Consider the following 16,399-nt stretch of genomic DNA (forward strand, 5'->3'; position numbering starts at 1 on the left):
AATCAAAGTGTTATTCGACAGTTCTATTAAGGGTGTATGTTCACCTTAAATTATGGGTTGATTTCAAAATTAGAACCACACTATCAACTCAGATTTGTAAAGTGAATAAAACAATATATTTATAACATGTCAAATTCATACAAAGCTAAAAAACAATTTGTTACCCACAAATTCAATATAATGCCCAATTGTAATCCATCAATACCATACAAAATAAGATTCATAAACTATCATTGTTTTCCGTGATAATTATATTTCTATCTCATTAATACCATACCAAACGAGGCTAGTAAGCCCTCATTGTTTCCTGTAATAATTTATATTTTTATCTCACAAAATAATTTATAATGTCCACAAGAATATATATATATATATATATATATATATATATATATATATATATATATATATTTATATTGTCAAATCAATACAAGCATATGAATTCCAATGTGAATATAAGGAATTTTAAGGGATATCAAAATTGGTGACCAAGCTCAATCCCTGAAAGGCTATTGTAATAAAATAGGACAAATTTTCAATCTATGTAAAATTAAAAAAGAAAAAGAAAAAAAAAACACATCGTTGAAAAGAATTATTGCAAAAGAGTCAATGTTACCTACAAGAAGAAGGCTACACCAAGGGGACTGCAAATAAGAGGTTGGAACTGCAAAGAGGCAACAACGTCAAAAAGGTAGTAGCAGCCTACTAAACATAAAAAATTTCAACAAGTTAATGGTATAAAGAGTTAGAAATAAACAAAAATAAACAGTTAAGAAGCCAATTAGTTAAAATGAATAACCCTAAAGATGAAGCCAATTAGTTAAAATGGACAACAACACTTCACCCATGCTCAGCTTCTTAGATGAAGCAGAAGCAATCAGCATGAGCTCATTAGAAAGTTTGTTACTTTTTATCTCTGCTCCAAAAGAACATAGCAGATGGACATCAATCTCCAAGTTCATAAATGAATTTGAAAAGGTGGATGCAGCTTTGCAGTCTCTCATCAGTCACATATTATTTAAGGATCAAACTATTGTTACTCATGCATCTGTTTCTTTTGTTCAGTTCCTTTTTTTACCTTCAAATGTTCACCAATAAAACAGTTAACATACATTTTTTAATTGTAGAGTAAAAAAGGAAGAGAAGGATACTTTTCTCATTTTATTTAGTCCACCTAAAGATGTTACATATACCGATGCCATGCAGGTAATCACATTTGTTAATCAAGTTTTATTTCTTCTTTCTGGGAAAATCAAAACTAAAGTTGGAGAAGCAACATAAACAATTTTAAACTTATGCATATCATGTGCTGAAGGCATATATTAGCTGGTGGTCATACAACTGCCATCATGATGATGTTTAAATCAAAACCTAATGTCTTTACAGTATAATGTATTACGATGTATCATATCATACTACGGAGGAAATAGACGGGAAGGAACAAGCCTCAGTTTTCAACTCAAGACTCTACGAATTAATATTGCCATTTGGAAGTCCCATGTCGTTAAGAATATTAGACAAACTAGTCTTTATAAATCCTCTGACAAACATGTCAGTTCGCCGAGCTGGGTAACGTCAGCTTATGACCTGAGTGGGGGCAACAAGATGATTGAACAAGGCTATGGCCTGCTAAGCTGGACCGGAGGTTGCAACTTGCTGGCTTGCCCACTCCAAGTTGAGAGTTGAGTCATGAGTCCTTTGCGAAGGCATGGGTTTCCTGGTCTCCTAGACAGGAGGGCACCGCGTCAGGCTGGTTTCACAGAGCAGCGACAACCTCCGGTTCTTGACAGTGGAGGGATAACAGGCTGCTGCACCTCCTGTCCCACCAAATGAGCTTGGTGAGCCCTTGCCCTTGAACAATCATTTTTTTTTATTAAGTTGTCCTACTAGGTTGAATGTCATACTTGGTTCTGAGATTCAGAAGACCCTGAAAAGTTTGAAGCGCAAAAACAACAAACACTTCAAGTATGCTTAGCTTCTTAGATGAAGCGGAAACAATCGCGCTGAGCTCACTGGAACATTTGTTAATGTTTATCTCTGGCCCAAAAGGACACTCAAAACCCACCAGATGGTCAGCAATAAGTTTGTCACTCTCAACAATCAAACACAAATGAATTTCAAAAGGTGGATGCAGCCTTGCAGTCTGTCGTCAGTCACAAGCTTTCATCTATTGAGATATTTCATAGTGATATGGAAAATTTGGAGCTGTGCATTCATGATCTCGAAATAGGTGTTGATCACCTCTCAAGAAAATTAATCAGAAACAGAGATTCCCTTCTCAACATCTTCAACCACTAACCATAGTATCTACTTGATTTTTGTGCACTCAATTTTCCTCCACGGGTGTCACAATTGTACATGAATGTGATTACATTTGTTTATAATTTATTAAAGGTTTAATCATTAAGAAATGATGAAGGTGCACAAACAATTTTCCATTCTTTGGACTCGGTGGTTCCGAATTGGAGATCCATAAATAAATACATTACAAATATAATCAAAATAGAACTTTTTTTGAGGAGGGTATTTATCAATGTGGAATCAATACTTTAAAATGTCAAAGTGGAATCAATACTTTAAAAAGTGGAATCTCCTTAAAATGACTCAATGAAATCCTTTCTATTACAAAGTTATAAAACCACTCAAAGAAAACTCTTAACAATAGAAACATTTTAAGTGTATATAAATTTATGTTTCTGTTCTATTTAATGTGAGATTTTGTTTGTATTCTAAGAATGTAAATCTTAAACAAATATGCTAGGCAATGTTTTCACTGTTAGGAGCCTCATCGGTGACACGTTCATGATGGCCCGTGCCTCAAGGATTCCATCCCTGAGTCCATTCAAGAACATTGCAGTCATTACATCTCCAAACTCCTCTGAATTTTGGAGCCACCCAACCACAGCCTCCAATTCCCTCTCAATTTCTTTAGCTCTTTCTTTCAAAACACCACTATCCTTCTCATGCTTTGCCACACCATAAAGGTTGTCTACTCTCTTCCCAACAAACACATCATATTGCATGTTGAATTTCTGAATCAGTTCGTCATATTGATTTTTTGAAGAGCTGCCTGAGTTCTGAGCAGCAGTCTTATGTGACAATCTGTTGCGGAGAATTTGGTGGCTCTCCTTCAACTTCCAGAAGGTTTTAGTTTTGAGTTCGGATTCCGAAGTACTTTGCTGCTTCATCATCATCATGAATATTTGCATCAGAGGGTCATGAGAAGGAGGAAGTGTCACCGTACTCCAATCCAATTTTGGAATTGTCATCTCTGGTTTTGCGGGTGATCCAAAAGTTCCTTTAATCCCTTTCCTATTTGTCACATTAGTTAGTGCTGCCCCAACGTCCAAATCAGGAAATCTGAGTTTTGCTTCCAAGAGTACACCGTAAAGTCCACTCATGTACGTCCTGTTTTCAGCTGAGGGTATTCCCTCCATCCCTTCAACTGTCCATTCAATCTTACGATTCTTCTTCAAGGCAGCCACACAGATTTCAGCAACATCCATAGAAGGAAACTTATTCCATGCCTCAACAATTCCATCCTTTATTCCTTCAAACAAGGATTCCCATGCTATTCCTTCCGGAAGACCAACGTAGTTTTCGTCGTCCTCCAAACTTCCCTTATGGACAAAGGTTGAATCTCCGTTCACAATCAAGTTATTGGGACTAGCGAACAGGAGATCTTCCATATTCGTTCCTTCTTCAAACACAAACGCTCCCCAACCACTTATCATCAACGACGACGTCGCATCATACGAAACCTCCACCAGATTCCACTCATGCTCCATAACTGCATTGCCAACCCACTCCTTCTCACTGCACAAAACTCCTACATCACACAACAAGATGTGCTCTGCCTCAATTCTAAAGTTCTGATACCCTTTTCGAGGAGCGTATCGACCGTTGATTAGTAAACGCAGATCAACAAGGCCACGACCATCAAATCTGTCCCTTTGACTCTCATTTTGGAAGTGGAAGATCATCGCTACAACCATCTTAGGGAACTTGCCACGAACCCAGAAACGAGGAATCCTTCCTACCCCCACAAAGTTAAACCATTCTGGAATCCCTGTTATAAATGGGATCACCATTTCTATTCCTCCTACCCCTTTCTTCACCTGTCATATCATTGTAACAGTTTCAATTGTCTCTTCTCTATGCATTTTAATAAATCCTATCCATTTACTTCACAATCACTAAAAGTAGTTTAAATACAAGTTATTCTAAGAAAAATATAATCTTACATGCATATCTGATACAAGATTTAAAATAAGTATGATACCTGATACCATAACACGTCTGATGTCTCTTTTGTTAACTTGAAACAAAATCTTGCATCTACTTTCTGAATAGTAGACGGCAACTTTGAAATTTCTTCGAGATATAGACAATCATGAACATCAAGAATTCTCAAGCTAGTGAGTTCAGGAATTTTTTTAAGCTTCTTACATCCATTCAAATCGAGACTTGTCAAGTCACCACATTCCTTTATGCATGAAGGGATAGATACAAAATTGTTCTCTGAAACAATCAATTCTTCTAATTTTGGAAAGTGACAAATAATTGCAAGAAGATCTTCATCAGACAAGTTACCATTTTCGAAATTCAGTAATCGTAATTTTTTATGAACATTGGCTTTTGAATGGTGTTGCACCAAACTTCGAATGGATTCTCCAAGTTTGGAACATGCTTTGATTATGAAAGAATCAACATTTGGCAACATGAATAAACTTCTCGGTAGATTTTTAAGTTTCCTGTTATTCGATATGTCTATGGAAACAAGCCCAGTAAATTTACTAATGGATTCTAGAAGCTCTTGAATAGCAGTATTTATCATATGAATCTTCAATGGCTTTGTCATTTCTTTCATTATCTCTTTCATTATCTCTGGGAAGTGACCAAGGCTTTCACAAAAGTTAAGATTAAAGATTTGTAGAGATGGTAGAAACATTCTGGACATGAAAATTTGAAGTTTTTTGCATTCTGAAACACTTAAATGAGAAAGCCTTTTCAAAAATCCAACAGATTCATGGACTGCAATTAGGTTTCTACAATAATCAAGTCTCAATTCTCTTAGATTCTGAAGTTCGGACACATAAGGTATTTCGATGATACGTTGGTTATATGAAAAGTCCATATTAGTCAAGCATGGAAATTTCTGCCAAATACAAAATGTCAATAAAAATTATGATTTGCTGCATGTTGAGTGAATATGGAAGATTTTGTTCAATGAAAAATTGAAACGTAAAAAATAGGAAAATATGGTATATATAGAATTGTACCTTGAATGGCTGCCCTTCCAATGTTAGACAACTTCTAGGCAAATTGAAGACAACGATTTTCTTTGGATGAAATTTTGGTGGGAAAGACTTTGAAGGATAGTTGTCCCAGTCAAGCAGTCTTAAATGATTTGGTAAATGTTCAGGTTCAGATGAAAAGGATGTGTTTCGAACAATGAGAATTCTGAGCCATTTCATTTTCTCAAACTCAGTACCACTCCATTTTACCATTTCTTGTTGAGGAGGATCAAGCATAATCCCTTGAATCTTATCACTTCCCTTTAACATAAGTACAAAGAACCAATATCAACTCCATATATCGTCATTAATATAAAAACTATAATATATAAATAAAAACAAATGGAGTAAAGGAGTAGATGATTACATAATCTTCGTTTAGTATTTCAATAACATCTTCATAATCCCATATTCTGCTACGTTCACCAGGATTTGGTGCTTCCTGCCTAACAATCTGTCTACCCATATCTTGTATTAGATCATGCATCTTGAGGCAGCCTGTCATTCTCGACAGTTATGAGTGATTTATTGACAAGTACTTTCATGTTGGATGTTGAACAAAATTCCTTAAGTATCTTTTTCATATATTTCATTCTCTCCCCTTTAAAGAAGCAAGCTATGTCCAAGAAAACTTGTTTCGCATCATCATCCAATCTATCGTAGCTTATTTTAAGCACATCTTGAATCTTTTTATTCGGAGGAGTCTTCTCATATTCTTCCAATGCATCTTCCCAGGCATCTAAACTTTCTTCATGAAGAGTAGCTAAGTCAGAGCCTATCACTTTTAAAGCAAGTGGAAGACCTTTGGTGTAATCTACAGCACGTAGGGACACATCTCAAAAACCTGTTTTAGGACAACCTTGTCCGAAGGCATTCCAACAAAAGAGCTCCAAAGAATGTTGTTCATCAAGTTCCTTCATTTCATAAATATTTCCAACATGATGAGCAATCAGGACATCTTTTTCCCTTGTCGTTATAAGGATCCTACTACCTGGACCAAACCAATCACACCCTCCTGCCAAGTTTTCTAACTCTTCTTTATCATCAACGTCGTCAAGAACCAAAAGAACTTTCTTTCGACGAAGCTTTCGTTTTATTTCATAAATTCCTTTATCGGTACTTCCCAACTTAGTTTCCGACTCCTCTAACATCTCAGATAAAAGTGTCTTATGTAGATCTTCCATGCCATTGATTGTGTTTGATTTTTCTCTAACACCGGCAAGAAAACTTGCAGCATCAAAGTGCTGCACAATTTTGTCATACAAAGCTTTGGCAAGTTCCGTTTTTCCAATTCCACCAAGTCCATATATGCCCAACATTCTTACAGTGTTGTCATCAGGCTTAATGTCCAAAAGTGACTTAACCTCTTCTATGTGGGACTCAAGTCCGAGAGAGTTTTGACCCGTATATAAAGGTTTAGGAGCTATATTCTTATACACCTCCCTAACAATTTCTTCAATAAAATTGTTTTCACACCTGAAGGAGTAGAATTGTATTAATTATTTGTTAGATTTTAGGGTTTCATCATTTTTATTATTATACTAAATAACAAGCATTGTGATTAATATTGTAGTATTAAGGGAAAAAATCAGTTGCTATAAAGTAAATGTCAATACTAAACAGTGAATAATGTCCTATTAGTGGTGCACATGGTTCAAGTTCTAAAAGTATGGAGTTTGAAAGTTGACTATAAGTTCCGTGGACTAAATCGACAGTAATTCATCATTAATTATAATTAAAGAAGTTTAGTGTGAATCATAAATGAAATATAGTTTTAATATTAATTTAATTTGTGTTTATTATCGTAATTAGATGGATGAAAGGAAAATGGTTTTTGTACATACCCGGTGGTAATATGCTTCCTTGGCAAGTGAACTGCTTCAGACAAAGCAGACCTCCAAGCCTGCATTCTCTGGGACTGTTTTCCAAACGTAATTTCATGTGCCCTCATGTCTTGCAGTATATCTGATGGATGTACATGGTAGAACACTGGGAAAACAACTTGCTTCTTCTCCCTCTTCTTGGAGAGCTGGATGATCCTGACAAGTTCATCGAGACACCATGTGGAAGATGCATAGTTTTCAGAAAACACAACAATGAAAATCCTAGATTCTTCCATGGCGTTGTTGAGAGCAGGTGAAAGACTTTCCCCTATCCCCATATCTCTGTCATCATGGAAAGTGAGTATTCCCCTCCTACCCAACTCTTTACGGAGATGCCCTACAAAATTGTCCCTAGTATCTTCGCCTCTAAAACTAATGAACACATCGTAGCTGAAACCGACACACCCCATAGTACAAAAAAACCAAAACTAGACTGAGATGCTCAACTTCTTTGTAATTCAGTGTGCTGTCACTAAATACACTGTCTTAAACGGAGATTAAGGCTCTCTTAACGGGGATTTGGCCCCCTAATATTATATTAAATTAATATAAATCTTTAAATTAAGAACCACGAGGTGTTGAGTTTCCCTAGTTTTGTTTCTTCCCATGCACCTACTCACTACTGTTCCCTATTAGTCAAAATAATGATATCATTGTATGATAAGAAAAGAACCATAATATTTTAATAATATTTTTTAACAAATTTTTTTTATGATATCATTGTTTTATATATTTGAAATTGGATCGATCATAAATATTTTTGATAATATATTATGTACTATTATTTGGTGATTCGTATATTTAAAATAGACTAATTATAAGTTATTGTAAAAAGAAAAACATTTTTCATAAGAAAATTAATGGAAGGAATATGTCATGTTGTGTGCCACCTTTCCTTTTAACTAATGCATTGAGGAACATTATTGGAGTTAAATTTACTGCTCAATTCCATGCCATGCTGTATTAAGTGCCTAAATACTTATTCTGTGCACTATTTGTGTGAAGCACAATATTCCCTGTGTATCGGACCATAAGTTACAATTATAATTCTACACTGTTATATTATATAGAGTTGTGAAAACGGGTAACTCGGCCTAACCCGATCCAATCCATCACGGGTTGACCACTTAGTGAGTCAACCTAACCCGGCTCATTTATTAGTGAGTCAAAAAAATTCGAACCCGACCCGACCCACCACAGGTTTGTGGGTTAAACGGGTTGGTTCATTGGCTCACTTAATTAACTTTTTTTTCACCTTTTTCTTCTTAGATTCTTATAACATGTTACTTTGATCATCAAATTGAAACAGTAATAATTGAATCAATTGATATAAAAGAAAATGAAACAAAAGAAATATATTGTTATATATATTCTAAGCTATCAAGCATAAAATTTTGCCAATTTAATTTAGTGAGACATACAAAAAAACTACATATAGACGTTAACAAAAATATATAGAACAAGATAAATTGTCATGCTTGTAGATAGGTCTAAAAACAAGATAAAACAAATGATATATTCCCGAATTATCTAATCTATAATATTATTCATCTATTAAATTGGAGTCATGAATGGATAAATCATAGTATTATGCTCTCTTGAAACATCTTCTTTATCTCCATCTATAATATTATCCAATCTATAATCTTAGGGTTTTATTTGTGAATGGGAACTTTTGGAAAGACAGGAACGCGAAATGCTCTATTGCTGAATTTTGAATAATTAATTTAATTAATTTGATTTCAATAAAAAAATAAGATTTGAATAATTAATTTAATTTAATTAAAAAAATAGGTGGGTTGGTGAGCCAACCCGACCCACCACGGGTTCAATCTGTGTGAACCGAGTTCTTAGTGAGCTGGGTAATCTGTGTGAACCGGGTTCTTAGTGAGCTGGGTCAAAATTGGCTCGCATAAAAAATTGAGAGTTGCTCCCTCCACCCCCACACATCTCTTCCTCCACCTCCCCTTTACTTTTTTGCCCCTTCCTCCACCTTTCCTTTACTATTTTGCCCCTCAGTAAAATTTTACTTTTAAAATTATTGTTTTTTAATTTTATTCATTTATAACATATTTAACTGATAACCTACGTAGTTCCTTGTATGAGTAAAATATTTTTCTGCAAAGCTTGGTGATCGTGAAAAGAATTATCAAGCAATCTTCCTCTTGTTATGGGTACAGTAGGTGGTGCAGTGCGTTTATGGTGTAGTGTCCTTGTCGTGGTTCCTCTCCAGGTACGTAGTCATAATTCTTCCTATAATCCTAAACCCTAAAGCCTTCCCATACTTCCAATAATCCTTTTAATATCCAAGCCTATAATCCTTGCATGAGCCATAAAATAAAAACGAAACGAAAAAGCAACGCTGCCTCTGGACGGATGACATCCTTCAACGGATGTCAACATCCGTTTAAGGCGAAACGGATGTCGACATCCGTTTAAGGCGAAACGGATGTCGACATCCGTTTTGCCTTAAACGGATGTTGACATCCGTTTAAGGATGTCATATGTGGCCTATAGGTATCGGCCCAACATGCGAGTAGGACAGCGTACGAGAAAGAGTTCAGACAGCTCTGGTTTTTGTGTTGCTCAATGGAAGAAGCACCTGAAGAACCATCACAATCGCGAGAATCTTGGCGAGATCACCAAACTTGGATAACGTTACGTCTCTACAATTCTACATTCCACAATTGAAATTTTTTTATTCCCTTTCTTTCAATCCTTAACATCTATCACGCTTTTCAGCACACAAGACATTCTCAGGGAAAAGCTTATCACAGAGGACAGTTTCTCATGGAAATTATCCAGCGAAGGTGAACCTGGTTATAAGAAGGGAGAAGAATTGAGATGCGTTGGTGGGGTTGACATTAGCTTTTCAAAGGATGATCCATCAAAGGCATGTGGCACCCTTACGGAAATGGAGAAGAAGCTTTACGGAAGAGTTCAGACATCTGTTTCGCCTATAGGACCTATAATTGTCATTTTAGAAGGATATAATTGGCATTTTAGAAAATTGGGAAGGTGGAAGAAGAGATGTGTGGGGGTGGAGGGAGCAACTCCCTAAAAAATTTTGCATTTTTTTCCAACCCAATCCGATTTAAATCCGTGGTGAGCCAGGTTGGCTTACGGGTTTCAACCCATTTTAACGGCACTATTATATATACATATTCATATATATGATTATACGTGTAATCTCATATATAATGTTAATTGATATGTACTTATATTTTAAATTAATTTTAGATATTTGTATCACTGCCATTCTCGTCTTTAAATCTAAAAATAGTCATTTGATGTATAATATTGATGTATAATTTAGACCATCTCTGTCTGTTTATTGTATGATTAATTTGAAAGGATGTCATAGTTACTTGCATTATCTTATACTCCAAATGGCGTGAATTATAAAAAGCCTTACAAGTCTAAAACTGTATAAAAAATTTAAAACTAAAAACATATCAACCAATTTATTATCTAATTACACAATTATGAATTTTCACTATTAATAAATTTGTTGGAGAAAGATTAATCCTTGTTTTCTGGACCTGTAAAAAGCTTTTAAAACAAAAGTTTGTTTTTTTAAAAGACACACTGTTTCAATTTTTTATTGAGAATAAGAATATATAGAGGAAAAGTCACTTTTTGTCTAAATTTACGTTAAATTTACAATTGATTAGAGGAACTGTCTTGAGAAAAGTGTCGTTTGATGTTAAAATATTCCTGTACGTAACCGACTACTGGAATCATATCTGGTTTTGTAGACACTTGTTTTATTTTTACTTTTTTGTTTAAATCCTCGTTTGTTCCTCGTATATGTGTGTCAATTTTAAATGGATTATTATGTTTTTTTTCGGTCTTAATTAGGTCCTTAAACTTGTTAAAATGAATCAATTAAGCTCTCTCCATTAATTTTTCAGTAAAGCCGTTTGTTTTTGCTGAGGTGTAATCTGTTTTAGTTGACGAGGCATTGTTTATTAAATTTCATTGGTGTTGTGTTGTGTGAATAGATTGCCATGTGTGATGTGTTAGCCGTAAAAGTTGATATTTAGAGAGAACCCTGATTTCGAAAGTGTTTAACATCTCCATTTTCGTTAGAAAGAGTTGTGGAAGCAGTGTTGAAGTGACGAAATGTCTGGTTGTTCTCCGTCTTGCAAATGCACGGGTTGGGGTTTTCAAAATAGCTCTAGTAGTGGGAGTGGGTTGGGTGTAAAACCCAGTTGCTTTTGCGGGCGGCCTAAGTCTTCCGTGTTGCCAGAACCCCTAAAAACAAGGGCAAAAGATTTTGGGGTTGCCCTAACTTCAAGGTGAGTTTAATCACTACAAAAATCTGTATTTTTACCGGGGTTTTTTTTAAATATTACTGACAGTTTTAACCCCTGCAAATCATATTTCCCACGGTTGGAAAAATCGATTGGAAAACATCCATCGCCAAGCAAGTACCGACGATTCTGAAAAAATTGCCAGCATTAGCGAGGGTTCCCAGAAACCGCCGGAATTTCCAAGGATTTTGTAGAAACTACAGGAATTAGTTGGAGCTTTATAAAAACCACCGAGAATAGCGGGACTACTCAAAAACCGCTGGAACTAGCTGAGATTATCTCAAAACCGCCCCTATTTTTGATGGTTTAGTTTACCGGGGTTTTAAAACCGCCGGGAATTTGTATAGTTCATTTTTTTTATTGTAATAAAATTAGATTATAATAAAAATGATTTTATTGACAAAACAAACAATAAATTAATATGAACTAAAATTTAATAATATTGTATAAAATAAACTACATTGTTCAACCTAATATCATTTATATAACTAATTGTTCATACATAAAAATTAAAAAGAAAGAGGTTCATTATGTTCAATATAGATGTTCAATACTAAAAATATGACTCATAAAAGTATTCAATAACAATATCTAATTTTTTCTTATCCATTGTTTGGCTCACTCCCTTGATCAGATACCTACAATATAACATAATAATTAGTCGATAATATATTTAATAAAAAAAATCATACAAATAAATTTAACAATTATTTGTATAAATTTGTCATTCTTTAGTATAACATTCTTTAGTCGATAGTATAACATTTGTCATTCTTTAGTACTTTAGGTCTATTTAAAATTTTCATTTTTTTATAAATTTTTAAGAAATTAACTTTCTTTTTATAATATATCTTATGGTGATTTTGAGAAAAGATTATCAGAGAGAAAAAAACAAAATAAAACATAAGTTTAATTTACACATAAAATATTAATACTATTTTTGATCAAAAAAATTTAGATAATAAATTTTTGAATTATTTTTAATTTTAAATAATTAAAAGCAGATTGAGTGATATTTTAGAAGTCCAGGAAACAAAACAGTGATTCTTTTTAAGAACTGTAAACGCAGTGCAAATATTAAATCAAATTAATATGTTATTATCTCTCTTTGGGGTTATTTTGATATTACTAATTATATATAATTTTCTAATAATTGGTGTCTACAACATAAAACATAATTTTATTAAAATTGACAACAAAATAAAGCATTTTTATAATATTTCAGTAAAATAAATTTGTAATACTATTTAGTTGTATAAAATTAAGTGTGTGTTTTGCAATTGTTTTTAATTATTTAAAAAAGTGGTTATTTTGAATATTAAATATTCTATTATACTATAATTAATTAGTTTTATTTAATAATTTGAAATAAGAAATCAATTACATGAATATAAAATTTAGTACTTCTAATAGTTACTATTAAGAATGTTGAAGTTTAGTTTCCAAAAAAATTTTAGTGGGCTAAACCCACCTTAACCCTGACCCTAACCTCCTTGAGAGGGGACTTTGGGGGTTGGGGCTTTTTTTTGACCCCCATTTGAGGGGCTTCTTAAGAGGGGACTTTTTCAAAAGTGGATTAAGGCTAACCCCGGGGTCATGGGTCAAATTGACACCTCTAGCTGGAGCTATGTCCACTGTTAACTCAAAACATATTTCTTGAAAGCTTATACATCTCTACACTTCAAGTTACATTTATAGAGAAGAACCAGCTAAGACTGGTTGGAATCCCCTAACTAACAACTCACACAAGGACACACTTTCACACCTCATACACACTTACACACATAATTCATAATTCTAACAAATTATAATATTATAAAATTATAAAATAATAAAATAATAAAATTATAACATTAACGTAACTACCCTATCATTTCGTTAATATAAAATTTAACACCATAAACTCAAATAAAAATATAAATTTATTAAATACATAATCAACCACAAAAATTTATTAATATTCAATTAAAAGTTCACAAGATTCATGTAGATGCAACCCATCTTACTTAATGCATTTTAATTTTAAAATATTGAATTTAGCATGGAATAAATGTAATATACTTTTAATATTAGTTTACTTTGTGTTTATTAACGTAATTACATGGATGAAAAGGAGTTGTTTTTGTACATACCCGGGGTAATATGCATCCCTGGCAAGTTAGCTGCTTCAGACAAAGCAGACCTCCAAGCCTGCACTCTCTGCGACTCTTTTCCAAACTCTTTTTCGTGTGCCGTCATGTGTTTTCCGAAACTACTTCTCAATTCCTGTATATCTGAGGGATCTACATAGTAGAACACTGGAAGAAAAAAAAATTTGCTCAGTACTGTTCATGTGGGTGCGTTGGATAATCTTATCAAGTTCATCGAGACACCATGTGGAAGATGCATAGTTCTCAGAAAACACAACTATGAAAACATTAGATTCTGCAATGGCCTCACGCAGAGCAAGTGAAAGACCTGTCCCTATCCTCATATCCCTGTCATCATGGAAACTGAGTATTCCCCTCCTACCCAACCCTTCACGGAGCTGCCGTAGAACGGTGTGCCTAATATCTTCCCCTCTGAAACTAATGAACACATCGTAGCGAAAATACTCTTCTTCCTCACCATGTTTTCCCATGTTAAAAAAACCAAACTACTCCTAAGGATGCTCAACTAATTTTTTCAATTTAGTGTGTTGTGATTGAATAGAGCAGAGTATCCTATGCTTGATCTACACACTTTACTTTATCAATGAAGTAAGGTTCCTGGAAGGTGTTCTGGTCTATGCCCATTGGCTGTTCTGGTCACTCTGTCTAACATGAGGGCCCATTGATCCAGACACTACATATGATACCAACATAATTCACGCCCACAATAAAATATAATTTAAAAAATTAGATGAAATAAATAAAAATTAGTAAGAAAAATTAATATAAAAATGAGATGAAAAAGTAGATGAAAAAAGATGAATAAAATAAATAATAAAATAAGTTGGTGGAGAAAATGGTGGATAAAATATAATTTAAGAAAGTAGATGGAATAAATAAAAGTTAATAAGATAAATTAATATAAAAGTGGGTTGGAAAAGTAGATGGAGAAAAATGCATAAAAGAAATAATAAAATAAGTTGGTGGAGAATGTGGTGGATAAAATATAATTTAGAAAAGTAGATGAAATAAATAAAAGATAGTAAGAGAAATTAATATAAAAATGGGATGGAAAAGTAGATGGAGAAAATTGATTAAGCAAATAATAAAATATATTGGTGAAGAAGATATGATTAAAAAAATGTAATGGAATAATTAAAAAAGTTGGTATATAAAAATTAATAAGGAAATGAGATGAAAAAAGTAAATAAAAAAGACAAATGACGGTTAAATGTGATATAGAGAGTGGGGTGGATGATGATGTAGAGAGTCTATGTGATAAGAAAAAAAGATGGTGAAAAAGTAAAAAAATGTGAGATTATTTTGGACCATTGAATTAAGAAATAAAAATTTAATTTGAGAGTACAAATAGTAAAACAAATAATATTTTTTTTATTCTTTTTTATTTATTTTTATAAAATCTTATTTATCCGATATTGATAACGTCTTTATTATATATATATATATATATATATATATATATATATATATATATATATATATATATATATATTTTGGGACGTCTCAAAATTATTATTAAATATTTTTGAAGAATAATTCAAATTATTATTTTATACCCGTGGAAAATAAATAAATAATTATGTGAAAAATTCATTATATAATAATTATAATAAATAATTTAATATATGTATAATAAATAAGTTAACTCTTTTTATAAAATCAATAATTAACATTTTATTTGTGTGTTTATGTTATACTTATTTTATTAGATTAAATATATTTTTAGTTTTTTAATTTTTGATAAAAATTGAATTTTTTTTCTGGAACTTTAATACTGTATAAAAGTGAATAAATAAAATTATTTTAATCTTATTATATTAAATTTATTGCATTTGTCAAACATATTTTATGATATTATTGAAATTATTTTACATCTTTATTTTTACTTTAATATTCGATAAAAACATATGTAAAAAATATAATATTTAAAATGATTATATTTATTAATTTTTAGAATTAAAATAAATCCAAGTTTTAATCAGAATCAAATACTAATTTTACATTAAAATTCATATATTAAAATCGAGGGGAAGGGTGTCTCATTATTGACTCTCTGGTGGCTCTCGCGAAGTAGGGTTCGGGGTTTACAGTGATTGGAGTTTATGATGAGTTCCTAATTTTGTGGTTTGCAGGCTTGGCGAAGGTGATGGAGGTTGAAGCTTCGTGCATTAATGGAGTTTGCGATTATTAGGTTCTTATGCATGTTTCTGATGCGGTTGTTGATGGTGAAGCGTTGAGGGTCGCACGTGACGCTCGCGAGGTTGATGGTGGCACCGAAGAAGCATTCCCAGTGAACTCGTCCAACAAGGTTCCTCCACCTCCTCCATTGTCGAGAGTGTAGGCAGTGGTGATGAGAGCAGATCTTATGGCGGCGAGACTCTGGTCAGGGTGCCGCTTTCAAAAGAGCAGCCAAACCAGAGACGTGAGGGCAGGCCATAGAGGTGCCAGAGAGTATGTTGAAGTCAGTGGTACGGTGGTCGAAAGAAAGGAAAGAAGGAGGAATGGAAGAAGGCCATGCCGCAAGAATGTTAAATCCAGGTGCAATCAGGCTTCAAAATCTCAGGGGAAACCGCAATCACATCGCAAGAATTAATAGCAATAAAAAAAATAACCTCTATGGGTACTGCAAGAATGATAGATCCAACTTGATTAATCTTAAATGAGTTCTTATTAGGCAACAAAGCTCTGAAACGATCTTAACAAACCAGAAACATAAGCATCAGAAAAGCGAAGCTGGAAACCAAGAATATGCA

At 33.3% G+C, this 16,399-nt stretch overlaps 1 protein-coding gene and 1 pseudogene across 1 annotated transcript; both read right to left on the minus strand.

The window, feature by feature from the left end:
- Window positions 1-4,264: 4,264 nt before the first annotated feature.
- On the minus strand, window positions 4,265-7,804 carry LOC128197852 (disease resistance protein Roq1-like; annotated as a pseudogene).
- A 4,153-nt stretch (window positions 7,805-11,957) lies between these two features.
- LOC108323534 (TMV resistance protein N-like) lies at window positions 11,958-14,272 on the minus strand. Its single transcript, XM_052880118.1, has 3 exons — window positions 13,954-14,272; window positions 13,629-13,793; window positions 11,958-12,134 (listed from the first exon to the last, which is right to left on the minus strand). Exons 1-3 carry the CDS (start codon window positions 14,114-14,116, stop codon window positions 12,127-12,129), a joined length of 336 nt encoding a protein of 111 aa, XP_052736078.1. The 5' UTR covers window positions 14,117-14,272; the 3' UTR covers window positions 11,958-12,126.
- Window positions 14,273-16,399: the final 2,127 nt, after the last annotated feature.

This window comes from Vigna angularis, chromosome 7, assembly GCF_016808095.1.
Source record: "Vigna angularis cultivar LongXiaoDou No.4 chromosome 7, ASM1680809v1, whole genome shotgun sequence".
NCBI lineage: Eukaryota > Viridiplantae > Streptophyta > Magnoliopsida > Fabales > Fabaceae > Vigna > Vigna angularis.

Excerpts from the sequence above, each read along its gene's own strand:
- LOC108323534 (XM_052880118.1), bottom strand. The coding sequence starts at position 14,116 with ATGGGAAAACATGGTGAGGAAGAAGAGTATTTTCGCTACGATGTGTTC. Across the intron at positions 13,794-13,953 it reads GGATATGAGGATAGGGACAG|TGTTCTACTATGTAGATCCC; the intron begins GTCTTTCACTTG and ends TTTTTCTTCCAG.